This window comes from Megascapheus bottae, chromosome 3 (assembly GCF_031878675.1).
Source record: "Megascapheus bottae isolate mThoBot1 chromosome 3, mThoBot2.hap1, whole genome shotgun sequence".
Classification (NCBI taxonomy): Eukaryota; Metazoa; Chordata; class Mammalia; order Rodentia; family Geomyidae; genus Megascapheus; species Megascapheus bottae.
The window spans coordinates 19,069,846-19,083,000 of NC_143511.1; the positions used below are offsets into that span (position 1 = coordinate 19,069,846).

Below are 13,155 nucleotides of genomic sequence, written 5' to 3' on the forward strand. Positions count from 1 at the left end.
CCACGTCTCTGTCTCCAGGCAGCTTCTTCATCTGTTCTGGTAGATATGCCTCTAGTCCCTGGGGCAGGAAGGAACAGAAGGGTCCTGAATTCTGATGGAACAGCCCCATCCTGCTAGCTCCTTCTTCTCTTCTACTTTCTCCTTTGCCTTAGGACTCTAGGAGCACCTACAGCAGACCTAGCCTGTCCCTTCCCCCCTTCTTCCAAACTTGTACCCCAACTTCTTATCAGCAACCAGCATGACCCCTGCTATTTTACCAACTTGAGTTTTACTCCTGTTGGAAGATGGCACTTCTTTACCCCTAGGAGACGAGTTAGCCTAATGCAATTGAACAGCTGGGGCCAGAGTTAAAGAAGATAGTTTAATAGGATTAGAGGAAATGTCTGTGATCGATTACATAGGGCCGTGGCTTTCATGTTCAGTTCTCAGTTGTTTGGGATCACAAGTTAGATGAACACAAATGGTAGGGCTGGAGGCGTAACTCAACAGTAGAACAACCAGCCTAGAAAGACAAATTGCAACGTACAAAGACCATCTCAGTGCTCAGCCATCACCTGTGTCTCCCCCACAGATTTGCTGCGAGCTGGAAGAGTGTCAAAACCCTTGCCTGGAATTGGAGCCCTTTGAATGTGGCTGTGACGAGATTCTAGTGTACCAGCAGGAAGACCCATCTGTGACTTGTGATCAGGTGGTTCTCCTCATTAAGGAAGTCATCAATAAGAGATGTCCAGAGATGGTCTCCAACAGCCGGACTTCCTCCACAGAAGCGGTGGCAGGAAGCGCCCCCCTCTCCCAGGGCTCTTCTGGGATTATGGAACTGTATGGTTCAGATGTAGAGCCACAGCCCAACTCTGTGAATTTCATAGAAAACCCTCCAGATCTCAACGATTCCAATCAAGCTCAAGCAGATGTCAACGTCGACCTCGTTAGCCCAGATAGCGGCCTGGCAACCATTAGGAGCAGCCGGTCATCCAAGGAAAGCTCCGTGTTCCTCAGTGATGACAGCCCAGTGGGAGAAGGTGCGGGTCCTCACCACAGCCTACTCCCAGGTTTTGACTCCTACAGCCCCATCCCTGAAGGAGCCGTTGTAGAAGAACATGCACGGTCCGGAGAACACGACGGACGCTTTGACCTCTTCCATTTTGACCCAGCACCCATGGCTTCTGAGCAATCTCAACCATCATCACATTCTGCCGACTTCTCCCCAGCAGATGACTTCCCTAACAGTGATTCATCCGAGGGGCAGCTCCCGGCTGGGCCTAAAGAAAGTGATGAGATGGTGATCCAGATGTCCAATTATGCCTCTGGTTTCCTTTTGTCAGAGCCGGGTAAAGATGGCCTGGTTACATTTGATGAGGAGTTTGTTCAGAGACAAGAAAGCCTGGGAGATAATTCTGACAGACATTTGAGCATTACGGGCTTTCTGGGAGATGAATCACCTTCCTCAGACAGGCTGAAAAATATGGGAAAGAGAATCCCACCCACTCCTATGAATAGCTTTGTGGAAAACTCGCCATCCTCTGAAGAACCCACCTCTCTCTATCCAGAAGATATAACTCAGAAAACAATGGATGCAGGACACCTGATGCCACCACAGACCCGTGCCCGGTGCAGCAGCTGGTGGGGTGGTTTGGACATCGACTCTAAAAATGTTGCAGACGCCTGGAGTTCCAGTGAACAAGAATCCGTCTTCCAGAGTCCTGAATCATGGAAAGATCATAAGCCTAGTGCAGTGGATCGGAGAGCCTCAGATTCTGCATTTCAACCAAAGACTCTTGAATTCCCAAAGTCAGATCCCTGGGAATCTGAATTTGCTCAGCCCGAACTGGGGAGCAATGATCCCCAAGCCCAGGAGGAGGAAACTGGACCACTGGAGAACTTGAGCACTGAGAAGTCACATTTGCCACAGGCTTCCCCGCAGGGAACAAACCATCTGATGGAAAACTTCGCTGCTCTGTGGCACTCAGGTCGCTCCCCAACAGCCATGCCTGAGCCTTGGGGAAATCCAACCAATGCTGGTGGACCCACAGCCACCGTGCCATTTCCTACCTGGACTGGATTCGATAAAGAAGACGATCCTGAAACTTTGAAAAATACCTGGAATATTCACCCAACCACTGCAGAGACACCTTCTGTGAGGGATCCCGGTGAGTGGGCAATAGCTAAAAGTGGATTTTCTTTTCCTTCAGAGGATCTACTCCAGAATCCACCAAGTGAAGCAAATAGTGTCACCGCCCCTCAAGTGTGGGTCAGGAAACACAATGACCCCCGGGATAATGTCTGTGTGTCTGGAAATCCCAGTTCTCACCTAGAACCATCATGGAATAATTTGAAGCCACAAAGTGAAGATCAGAATGGTGTGGTGGATTCCATAGCTAGGAGAAAGGCCTATGAGACTGTAGATTCCTGGAAACTTTTCGAGGAGGGTGTTAAGAAAGGTGGGTCGGATGACATAGCTCCTTGGGAAGATTCCTTCTTCTCCTATAAATGCTCTGATTACAGTGCCTCCAATGTGGGAGAAGACTCGGTGCCATCCCCTTTGGACACCAACTATTCCACCTCTGACTCTTACACATCACCAACATTTGCTGGGGATGACAAAGAAACCGAAAACAAGCCATGTGCTAAGGAAGAAGTGCATGAAGCGAAAAATGTCTACTCTCCAACAGAGGAGGCTGAAGTCCCTGCAATATCCCCACAGCAGGCACCAAGAAACCGAATCAGTTCAGGTCCTGGGAACCTGGATATATGGGCTTTGCCTCAGCCAGATGACAGTCCCCAGGGGAATGCCATGGGTGACTTGGATAAAGATTCACTCAAGATGGAGGAGCCCACAGACACGAAGGCTGTCTCCCTGGAGGAGGATGCGGAAAGCAGCCCCTCCAGTTATGATGACCCCAGCATGATGCAGCTGTACAATGAAGCCAACCGCCAGCTCTCACTTCTGCACAGCAGCACCAACTCAAGGCAGGCAGCCCCTGACAGCCTCGACACGTGGAATAGAGGCATTCTGGAGGACACGCAGTCTACGGCTACCATTTCAGACATGGACAATGATCTGGACTGGGATGACTGTAGTGGGGGAGTGGCGATTGCTGGTGATGGTCAAACAGAAGGCTTTAAGGGGGAAAGTACAGAACCAGAGACCCGGTTTTCAGTGAAACAGCTGGAACCCTGGGGCACAGAATACCAGGAAGCAAATCAGGTAGACTGGGATCTTCCTGTCTCTGGAGAACACCCCAGAGACCCTACTCCCAATGAAAGTCACACACTGAGTGAGAAGAGTGGGCAGTTCGTTGTAAACAATATATGGGATTCTGTCATGAGCGATAAAGACATGGCATCGCGCAGATCACCAGACCTGACAGATGTTGTGGATTCAGCACAAAGCAATGTTCCTCCTGGCAGTTCCAACCACTCCTCAGACGAGAAGGCTGGCCATATCCCAGATGTGGGAGACCCCTCTGGAATCAGCAAGTTGGCAGCACTTACACCTCCTCTTTCTGACAACCAGGACATGTGGCCAGGAACTGTGGAAGCTGACGAACCATCCTTGACAACTACACTTGAGAGTCCAGGACATCTTTCATACGCAGATCCCTGGATAGTTCATAGCTATGGACAAAGTGAGTGTGAGGATAAAGCCCTGGGAATCTCCAACCCACAATGCCTGGACAAAGAGGAGGTAATAGGTTCAAAGCTGAATAGTGCCTTGGAGATTTCTGGGAAAGGTCCCAGTGATCAGACACTCTCTTCTCCAGTGAACTCGGAACCTCAAGAAACCTGCACTGGATCAGGTGAAATCATGGCTCTTTCAGTTAACTGCAGCCCTCAAGATGAGGAAGTGGAGGGAGAGTTGCACTGTGAGAAAGGGTCTTACGATAGTTTCTGTTGTGATGTCCAAATAGAGATGTCTACTGGAAAGTTTCAGACAAACGAGACCTACGAAGAGCCCCTCATAAATCACAGAAACTCAGTTGAAACTATTAAGGCTTCTGGTGATAGGGACTTAACAAAAACTGCATCTTTATCTGAACCGGATGTGGAGAAAACTGAAGAATGTAACATTCTGGAACCCGAGAATGAGGACAAAGAACTTCCTCATGAGTTTCCTCAAAGCCTTGATGTGTGTGATTGCCCTGTGGATATGGAAAGGGAGAACCACGCAGGTTCTGAGATTACTATGAATCTCGATGATGAAGGTGTCGCAAGAGGCCTGCCACAAGCCAGTTTATCTGGAAATCAGGACAGAGATAGTGTGTCTAGTGAGTGTACTCATTCGAATGCATCAAGTCCTGAACTAAATGAGTCTTCCTGGAGTCAGGGACTCAATACTGAGCATCAGATAGAGAATCAAGATAATAGCCAACAAATGTGCCCCAAATCTGAACTCAGTACTACTGATGGCCAAGAAAAAGACATGCCTGAAGTGAAGGACTTAGAGGAAAATAGTATGGATGACTCTGAAAATAACTTTGTTTACAAGGTTTCCAAATTTGCAGGGATTTGGACGGATTCAGTGGACAGGGATTCCCTATCCTCTTTATCCAGCCCAGAAACAGGCAAATATTCTGAATATTCAGGTGTGTATCAGGAAAGAAATCCTAAGGTGAGTCATCAGGAGAAAAATGAATGTGATATTGTACAGCCAGAAGATGTCGGGGCTACGTCAAGCAGCTCAGATTCTGAGGAAGACAGTGAAGGCAATGAAGAACCAGTGGAGAAGGATGTCCATCTGACTCAAGTAACTCACAGTGCATCCAGAACTTGGGATTCACTGAATGAATCTCAGTTCTTGGCAACAGAGGCTCCGGAGTCTGAGGAGCTTTCTGATTACGTAAGCAGCTCAGAACCAATAGAGAAGGAGAATGCGTTAAACCCATTCTGTACCAATCAACAGAGCAGCCCCGTTCAGTGGGATGTGTCTCCACACCCCAAGGCAGATGTACAGGTCACTGCTGCAGAGAAGGAGATGAGCTCTTTTCCATCTACAGCGAAGACACCAGATGATGTGTGGCAAATATCTCCCGGAAGTGAACCAAATAAGACAGGCGATTCTCAACTGGAAATGCTTGGCTTCTCAGCTCAGAAGCACGAGTGGTGGAATACCCCTCCACAGGGAGGCAGAACCATTGAGAGTGCATTGGAAGGGAACCCAACTGGCTCCCGCTGTGAGGTAGAGATGAATTCTTCAATCTACCAGGATGTGGGTCCTTGGGGAGAACCCAGTCGAGGTGATACGGAAGCCATGGAAACACACCATACCAATTCTTTCAATGATTCATTCCAATCAGCCTTCCTGGATAATTCTGGGACCAACTCCCATGAAGAACTCTGGAACATTCAACCAAAGCAGCTGGACCCAGATGCCAACCAGTTTAGTCAGCTTGTAATATTGGACCAAGGTAAAGAAAAGGATTTCAGAGAGAAAACCATCATGTCACCTGCTGCGGATGAGCTCCCTTCAGAAAACCAAGAACCATGTCAGGATAGCATGTTATCTGTCTGGGAACCAAAAGACCCAGCATTTACTCACATGGATGAGAAGGAACGGTTGAGATCTCCTGTTTCCACTATTGAGTGCCAAGAAGCAGATTGGTGGGAACAAGGAAAATCATATCTCAGTGAAATGACACCCTTGAATATTGCCATAGAAAATCACCCTGACATTAGGTTCCCCTCAGAACTGATAAGAAAATCAGGTGCTGACTGGGATAATGCTGGTCCTACAGAGGACCCTCAAGGAACCTTTGCCCCTGATATATTACATGGCAACTTTCAACAGGGAAGGCAGCTGGCCTCAGCTTCACCTGACTTGTGGGTAGACGTCAAGCAGCCCTTCACTGTAAAGGCTGATGGAGAGAATCCTGATATACTCACCCACTGTGACCAGGATGGTAATTCTCAGGCTTCCAACAGCCCTGACATATGTCACGATTCTGAAGTAAAGCAAGAGGCAGAACAACACATCAGTGTTCACCTGGGATCTGAGGTGGAATCCAGGGAGTTTTATCTCACAGAGCAAAAGAGAAATGAGGAGCCTGATTCAAAGTCCGGACAGGAATCTGTCCCAAACAATTCAGAACTCTATTCTGCAAAGGCAATTCCTCTGCCTTCAATCAATGATCAAGCAAACCTAAGTGACTCGTTGCAGCCTGCCTCTTGTGCGGGTTCTCCTGAACCTTCTGAGATGAGTAAGGACGACAATGCAGGTTTTAAAACATTAGAAGAAGCCACACCACACACAGCACCGATTTTGGAACTTGTTGACAGAACAATCCCAAGGATTGAAACTGGGGGAGTTGACATTTCTGTGACTGGTCAGGTGCCAACAATGGAAAGCAACAGCTCTTGGGCAGCAGAGGACTTTTCTCCTGAAAGCCAGACAGGTGCAAGAGCTTCATATGCTGGAGAGCAACCTTTCGCTCCTGAGAGTCTAGCTGCAATTACTGACTCACTGCTGGCCTCAGACACCTGCCTGGATGTGAGTGAGGTTGCCTATGACCACAGCTTCAGCGAAGCTTCAGGTCTCAACACTTCTACTGGAACAATAGATGACATGAGCAAGTTGACATTATCAGAAGGCCATCCAGAAACACCAGTGGATGGGGATGCAGGAAAGCAAGACATCTGCTCTTCTGAAGCCTCGTGGGGTGATTTTGAATATGACATCATGGGCCAGAATATCGATGAGGACTTAATGAAAGAAGCTGAACATTTTCGTTATGGGGGCACCACTCTCTTGGAGGAAGATGCTCTGAAACAATCACTGGCTCCATACACACCTCCCTTCGATTTATCCTACCTCACAGAACCTACCCACAGGACTGAGATAATGGAGGAAGCTGGGTCTCCAGAGAATGTATCCCTGGGGAGTGAGGCAGCTGAGATGTTGCTTTCTGCCCTTCCTGACCAGAATGAGGGAAATCACACTGGGGTCAAAAGAAGGCAGGCTGAACACCAGAAGGTTGGGTTGCACATTCATGAAGACCCTGCCTTCGCTTCTTTGCCTGGGGGAAGAACAAGTTCCCACACTGAGTTGTCTCCTTCAAACATTGATTGGGATATTGTGACAGATAATTCTGATTCGCCAGCAGATGGAGACATGGAACCACCAAATGGTAAGAAACCACTCCCAAGAAAATTGCATTGATCTGATTCGGTGCATTTGTGGAATACTGTCTTTCTACTAATTTTGAGGGGGAATTATATATTTTTTAAATGCATGCCTACCCATATCCTGTACAATACTACTAAAATGTAATCAGGAATATTTAATATCTACCCCTGGTTGTGCATGTGAAAATTAAACAGCTTTGCAAATCAAAACATTTATCAAATTGCCTGGGGCTTGAACTCAGAGGCTTGGTGCTGTCCCTCAGCTTCTCTTGAAAGATTAGCATTCTAACATTTGAGCCACAGCTCTATTTCCAGCATTTTGGTGGGCTTAATTGGAGTTGAGAGTTTCATGGAGTTTCTTGCTGGGGTTGGTTTTGAACACCTGCCAGGCCTACTATGAGCCACCAGTGCCCAGCTAAATTACCTCTTTTTAGATGAAGATTTGCAAAGATCACAGATCATAACCAGGCACCAATGGTTCACTCTTGTAATCCTAGCTACTCAGGAGGCTGAGATCTGAGGATTTAGCTTCCAAGTTAGCCTGTGCAGAAGATGCCACAAGATTCTTATTTCCAATTAACCAGAAGAGAAGAAAGAAAAAAGAGAAGCAGAAGAGGAAGAAGAAAAGGAAGAGAAATAAAAGGAAGAACTGAAAGGAAAGGAGTGGCTTGTGCTGTAGAGTGCCAGCCTTGAGTGATAAGCAGGGAGCAGGCTGCCAGCTATTTGTGTTTGCTTGCCAGATTTTTTGGCTGATGGCACAACCCTTTGCCCTTCCTTGCATAGTAAATTTTGCCTTGCTGAAACAAAACAAAACAACAACAAAAAGAATGCATGTTTATAAGTTTAAGCTCTAGTACTGGCATATAAAAAAATAAATAGTAGGTGTGGGGGTTTTTGTTTGTTTTGTTTGTTGTTTTTTGTTTTTGATCATGAGGCTTGAACACTGGGCCTGGGTGCAGTCCCTGAGCTCTTCAGCTCAAAGCTACCACCCTATCCCTTGAGCCACAGCCCCACTTCCCATTTTTTAGTGATTAATTGGAGATAAGAGTCTTATATTCTTTAGTGCCCCAGCTAGCTTTCAACCATGATCCTCAGATCTCAGCCTCCTGAGTAGTGCATATTACAGTCATGAGCGACCCTGTCAGACAGGTTTTGTTTGGTTTTGTTTTTCAAGGATCACAGATTACATATGTGTAAACTGACCCTTGTTTTTTCCCTTCTCCCTTTCCTTTTCCATTTCTAGCCATGAGTAAGGAAGTATTAGAGTCAGATGGAATGACAATTCCCACCAGAGAGGAGCCTGAGCAGATAACATCAGAATACAAAGGAGAATTATACACAGAAAAGAATGAAGGACATCTTTCGCCCCAGGTGGATTATATTCTTGTAAACCACGACAAACACTCACTCCTGGAAGCAGAGGCCTATGAGACACATGAAAACACATCCAAATTAGAAGACTTGCCAGTAGGTTCTGAAGAAGCGGGGCTGGTAGGATCTCAGTTAACTAGCATCCCAGACACATGTCAGCCGTCCTCCTTAAATGAGAACAAGGACCATGTTTCAGAGGCGATGTCTGCTAAGGATAACAAGAGGTCATCCCTCCAGAGCCTTGCACAAGATCAGAGTTGGATGGTCTTGGGCCATGGTGAGATTGGTGACTCAGAGCCTGGGTTGTCTGGCAAGACTACGGAGCAGATTTCTGATCCTCATTTGGGCAAGAGTCTCGAGATACAGATTCAAGGAAAACTGAAGCCTCTAGAATCTTTAGTACTAGAGGAAGTCAGCAATCAGGGAAGGCAGTCAGGGAAGAGCCTGGGTCAGACTGGCCAGGATGAGGTTCTAGTGCAAGTGGTCAGCCATGACAACGAATGGGAAATGCTTTCACCACAGCCTCCTCAGAAAAACAAGATCCCTCAGCAGGAAGTGGAGGAGACAGCATTCCTTGAACCTGTAACTGGGCAACTAGGAACAAATGGGTAAGCAAATGCTAGATTTATTATTCATTTTCTGAAGAAGCATTTTCTTCAGAAATGGTCACAGAATATGGAATATGAAGAACATATTTGGTTAGATTGACTGCAAGACATATTATCAGTAACAGCAGCTGCCAGAAAACTATAACCAAAGTGGTGATTTGTATGTGTTTTCAAGCAAAAAATAGAGCCATTCTTCCTTATCTTCCTGACTCTACTCCACCCACTTTGGTTCCTATTTAACTCTGAAACAGGCATTATCATTTACTTAGCTCCTACTATGTGTAAAACCATTTGCACACACTTTTTCATTTAATCCTTACATGCTGGAAGATAGTAAAATAAACAAATAAATAAAAAAGGTAGGATGAACCAGGCACTGGTGGCTCGTGCCTGTAATCCTAGCTATTTAGCACACTGTGATCTAAGGGTCATAGCCAGCCTGAGTCAGGAAAGTCCATGAGACTTTTATTCCCAATTAAGCACTGAAAACGGCAGTAGAGTTGTGGCTCAAGTGTTAGTGCATTAGCCTTGAGCACAAAAGTTTAGGGATTGTGTTCAGACTCTGAGTTCAAGCCTCACAATAACAACAACAACAACAAAAGATAGGATGAGGGGATGAGGGACAGAAACTAAGGTTCAAAAAGTTTCTGTAACTTACCTAGCTTTAGGTTGCCAGGGTGCATATCCCATGTCTAAAAGCATCCCATCTCCAAAGTTCATACTTTTCTGACAGACACACTTGCCTGCCTTATAGACAAGGTATTTTCTAGCTTTGTATAGCATCTAACTTTCTGTTTAGGATAAAGAAACTATACAGCAAGATCAAAATCAGAGTGCGACACATGGATCACTTCATTGGCTGAGAAATTGGCAAGCCATTTATCAAATCAGTGATTCCATTATGCACTCATTCATTCATGCATTCACTCACTCACCATATGTTTTCAGAAAATCTGCTCTGTGCCTCATTCTTGGGTGACCAAGAGAGACACAGCCAGGTTACCATTACTGACTTTAAGGGTTACTTTGTTGAAAATATTTAGAAGCTGGACGCTGGTGGCTCCCACGTGTAACCCTAGCTACTCAAAAGCCTGACATCTGAGGCTGGCAGTTCAGAGGTGGCCCAGGCAGGAAAATCCTTTAGATTCTTGTCTCCAATTAACCCCCAGAAATCTGGAAGTGGCACTGTGGCTCCCAAGTGGTAGAGTGGTAGCCTTGAACAAAAGAGCTCAGGGACAGCACCCACGTCCCAAGTTCAAGTCCCATGACTGACCACCCCTCTTCTCAGAAACTTAAAATCCTCATTTCTCTGTGAGATAAATTTGGTAATGACAGAATTCACTTTTTTTTTCTACAATGTAGTAGAGGATAGATGAGTCTTTGTTTTCTTTCTACTAAGTTTCTGAAGTATTTAAGGATTGTATACATCCAGGGTATATAAAAAAAATCTACCTGTGGACTTGGCTGCTAATTATGTATTTTAGGATTATCCCAATTTATATTTCCTCATCTATAAAATTAGAGGTTTGGGAAGACAATTCAAGCATTACTGCAATATTAAATTTCGTGAATATAAGTTGTGTGGAAGGAAACAAGATTCCTCCAAGTGAGCTTTGACATTGCAAATTACATTTTTCCCTGAAAGGGACAGACAAAAATACAAGGAACAGAGGGGGATATGCGAAGGGCTATTGAAATGTGGATGAATATTGAAGTGCCAAAAGGAGTTAAAAGAAAGCAGTCTCGGAAACACAGACAGGTTCAGCTGGCCTAATCCTTCTTTTTCCTGGCAAGTTATTTCCTTGCAGAGAGACCCCACATCCATTATCAAAGAGAGAATAGCAGATGGAGCCTACCAGTCCTGCTGGTATTGTTGTGGATTGAGGGAACATCTCCCAGCAGCCAGGAGATGGCTGAGATATTATTTGGCTTCTTGTCCCCATTTGACATAGACCCCTGAAACCCAACAGATGACAATCAGTGTTCAGTTCCACTACAAGTACCTTCTTTTTCAACAGGATTCCTTTGTGCATGTCTTTTCACCCAGCCTCTGTTGGTAATGAGTCCATCCCACTGTCATTACTAGTCCTTTTGCATAGACAGTTTTTTTCTGAATATATGGGAAACATTTCCTTTATATTAACTTCTGGGAGGATACAGAGTTGTCTAAAAGAGTAGTTTGGGGTTGGGTGTATAGTTGGATTGTAGAGCATTTTCCAAGCATTCCGGGGTCTTGCATCCATCTCTCAGCACTAAGTCAAAAATAAATAAATAAATCCAGCTAGGTATTGGTGGCTCACACCTATAATCCTAGCTACTCAGGAGGCCGAGATCTGAGGCTCACAGTTCAAAGCCAGCGCAGGCATGAAAATCCAATGAGACTCTTATCTCCAACTAATCACCAGAAAACTGGAAGTGGAGCTGTGGCTCAAGTGGTAGAGTGCTAGCCTTGAGCTGAACAGCTCAGGGACAGCTCTCAGGCCCAGAGTTCAAGTCCCAGGACTAACTAATTAAATAAATAAATCCAGTACTTTTCTAATTGCCTTCAGGCAATGAGGTATCAATATCATCTGAACTCTTATTAGAAATGCAAATGATTTATCCCTTGACCTTCTTCTGGAATTGGGAACTCTGGGGTAGAGCCAGCCAACTTTACTTCAGCCATTCCCATGATTCTGATATATAATTAAGTGTGACAACTACTAGGGCTCAATATTGACTCATGTCTGTAATTCCAGCTACTTAGAAGGCAGTTCAAGGCCAGCCTGGGAAAATCATTAGCAAAAACCTATTTCAGAAAACAAACTAGACACATCAATAGTCCCAGCTACATGGGAGTAAAGAGATAGGATGATCGTGGGGAGTAGGAGTTTGGCCTAGTGGTAGAGTGCTTGCCTAGCATGCATGAAGACCCAGGTTTGATTCCTTGGTACCACATACATAGAAAGAGCTGGAAGTGGTGCTGTGGCTCAAGTGGTAGAGTGCTAGCCTTAAGAAAACCCAAGAATAGTGGATCAGGCCCTGAGTTCAAGCCCTGGGACTGGCAGAGAGAGAGAGAGAGAGAGAGAGAGAGAGAGAGAGAGAGAGAGAGAGAGAGAGAGAGAGAGAGAGAGAGAGAGAGAGAGAGAGAGAGAGAGAGAGAGAGAGGTGTAGAGAGAGAGAGGGAGGGAGAGAGAGAGAGAGAGAGAGAGAGAGAGAGAGAGAGAGAGAGAGAGAGAGAGAGAGAGAGAGAGAGGTGTGGAGAGAGAGAGGGGAGGGAGAGAGGGGAGGGAGAGAGGGGAGGGAGAGAGGGGAGGGAGAGAGAGAAATAGGATGATCTTGGTTGGTCCAAGTCAGACCTGACCAAAAGCATGAGACTCATCCAAAAAGTAACTAGAGCCCCCCCCAAAAAGGAAAAAACAAAGGTCTGAAAGTTATGGCTTAATTGGTGGAATGTTTGCCTTGTTAACAGGCATCAGACTGAGTTTAATCTCAGGAATCACTGTTGTCAATCATAGTCTTCTAAGAGTTTAAACTTTAAGAACTGAGGCATTGATAGTGGTTAAAGTATTTATATAGTTGTGCACTACAGACCAGCGACTAAGTTCTCTGTATAAATGGCCTTTCCCTTTCCCTTTTCCTTTCTTGATCTAGCTTTCTTTTTCTCTGTTGACCCTAAGAATAATTGAATCCAGGTCCTCACAAATGGTAGGCAAGCATATCCCTGGTCCATAAGCCTTTAGTTAAAAGAATTATGTGTAAAGAAAAGGATAGTTGGTTTACTATTTAACAAGTACCCTACCACGTGAGCCACGCCTCTGACCACACCCCTGAGATGCCTGCCTGAATATGTCCTTGCTGCACAGCCAGTCTTAAGCAGCTCCAGTGGCCAGAGGCCAGATGGAAGTGAGAGAACCAAAACCCCTAAAGAATTCACTTAAGTTTCCAAATATATATATATATATATATATTTTTTTTTTTTTTTGCCAGTCCTGGGCTTGAGCTCAGGGCCTGAGCACTGTCCTTGGACTTTCTCAAGGCTAGAGCTCTACCACTTGAGCCACAGCACCACTTCTGG

The 13,155-nt window shown here is 45.6% G+C and overlaps 1 protein-coding gene across 1 annotated transcript in view; it reads left to right on the forward strand.

Annotated features, from left to right (window-relative positions):
- Prune2 (prune homolog 2 with BCH domain) overlaps positions 1-13,155 on the forward strand; it is a 177,258-nt gene that overhangs the window by 98,655 nt on the left and 65,448 nt on the right. The window contains exons 9-10 of the mRNA XM_090329289.1: positions 572-7,121; positions 8,363-9,098. Of these exons, the coding sequence (XP_090185415.1) occupies positions 572-7,121; positions 8,363-9,098 (7,286 nt within the window). The remainder of the gene's footprint in view (positions 1-571; positions 7,122-8,362; positions 9,099-13,155) is intronic.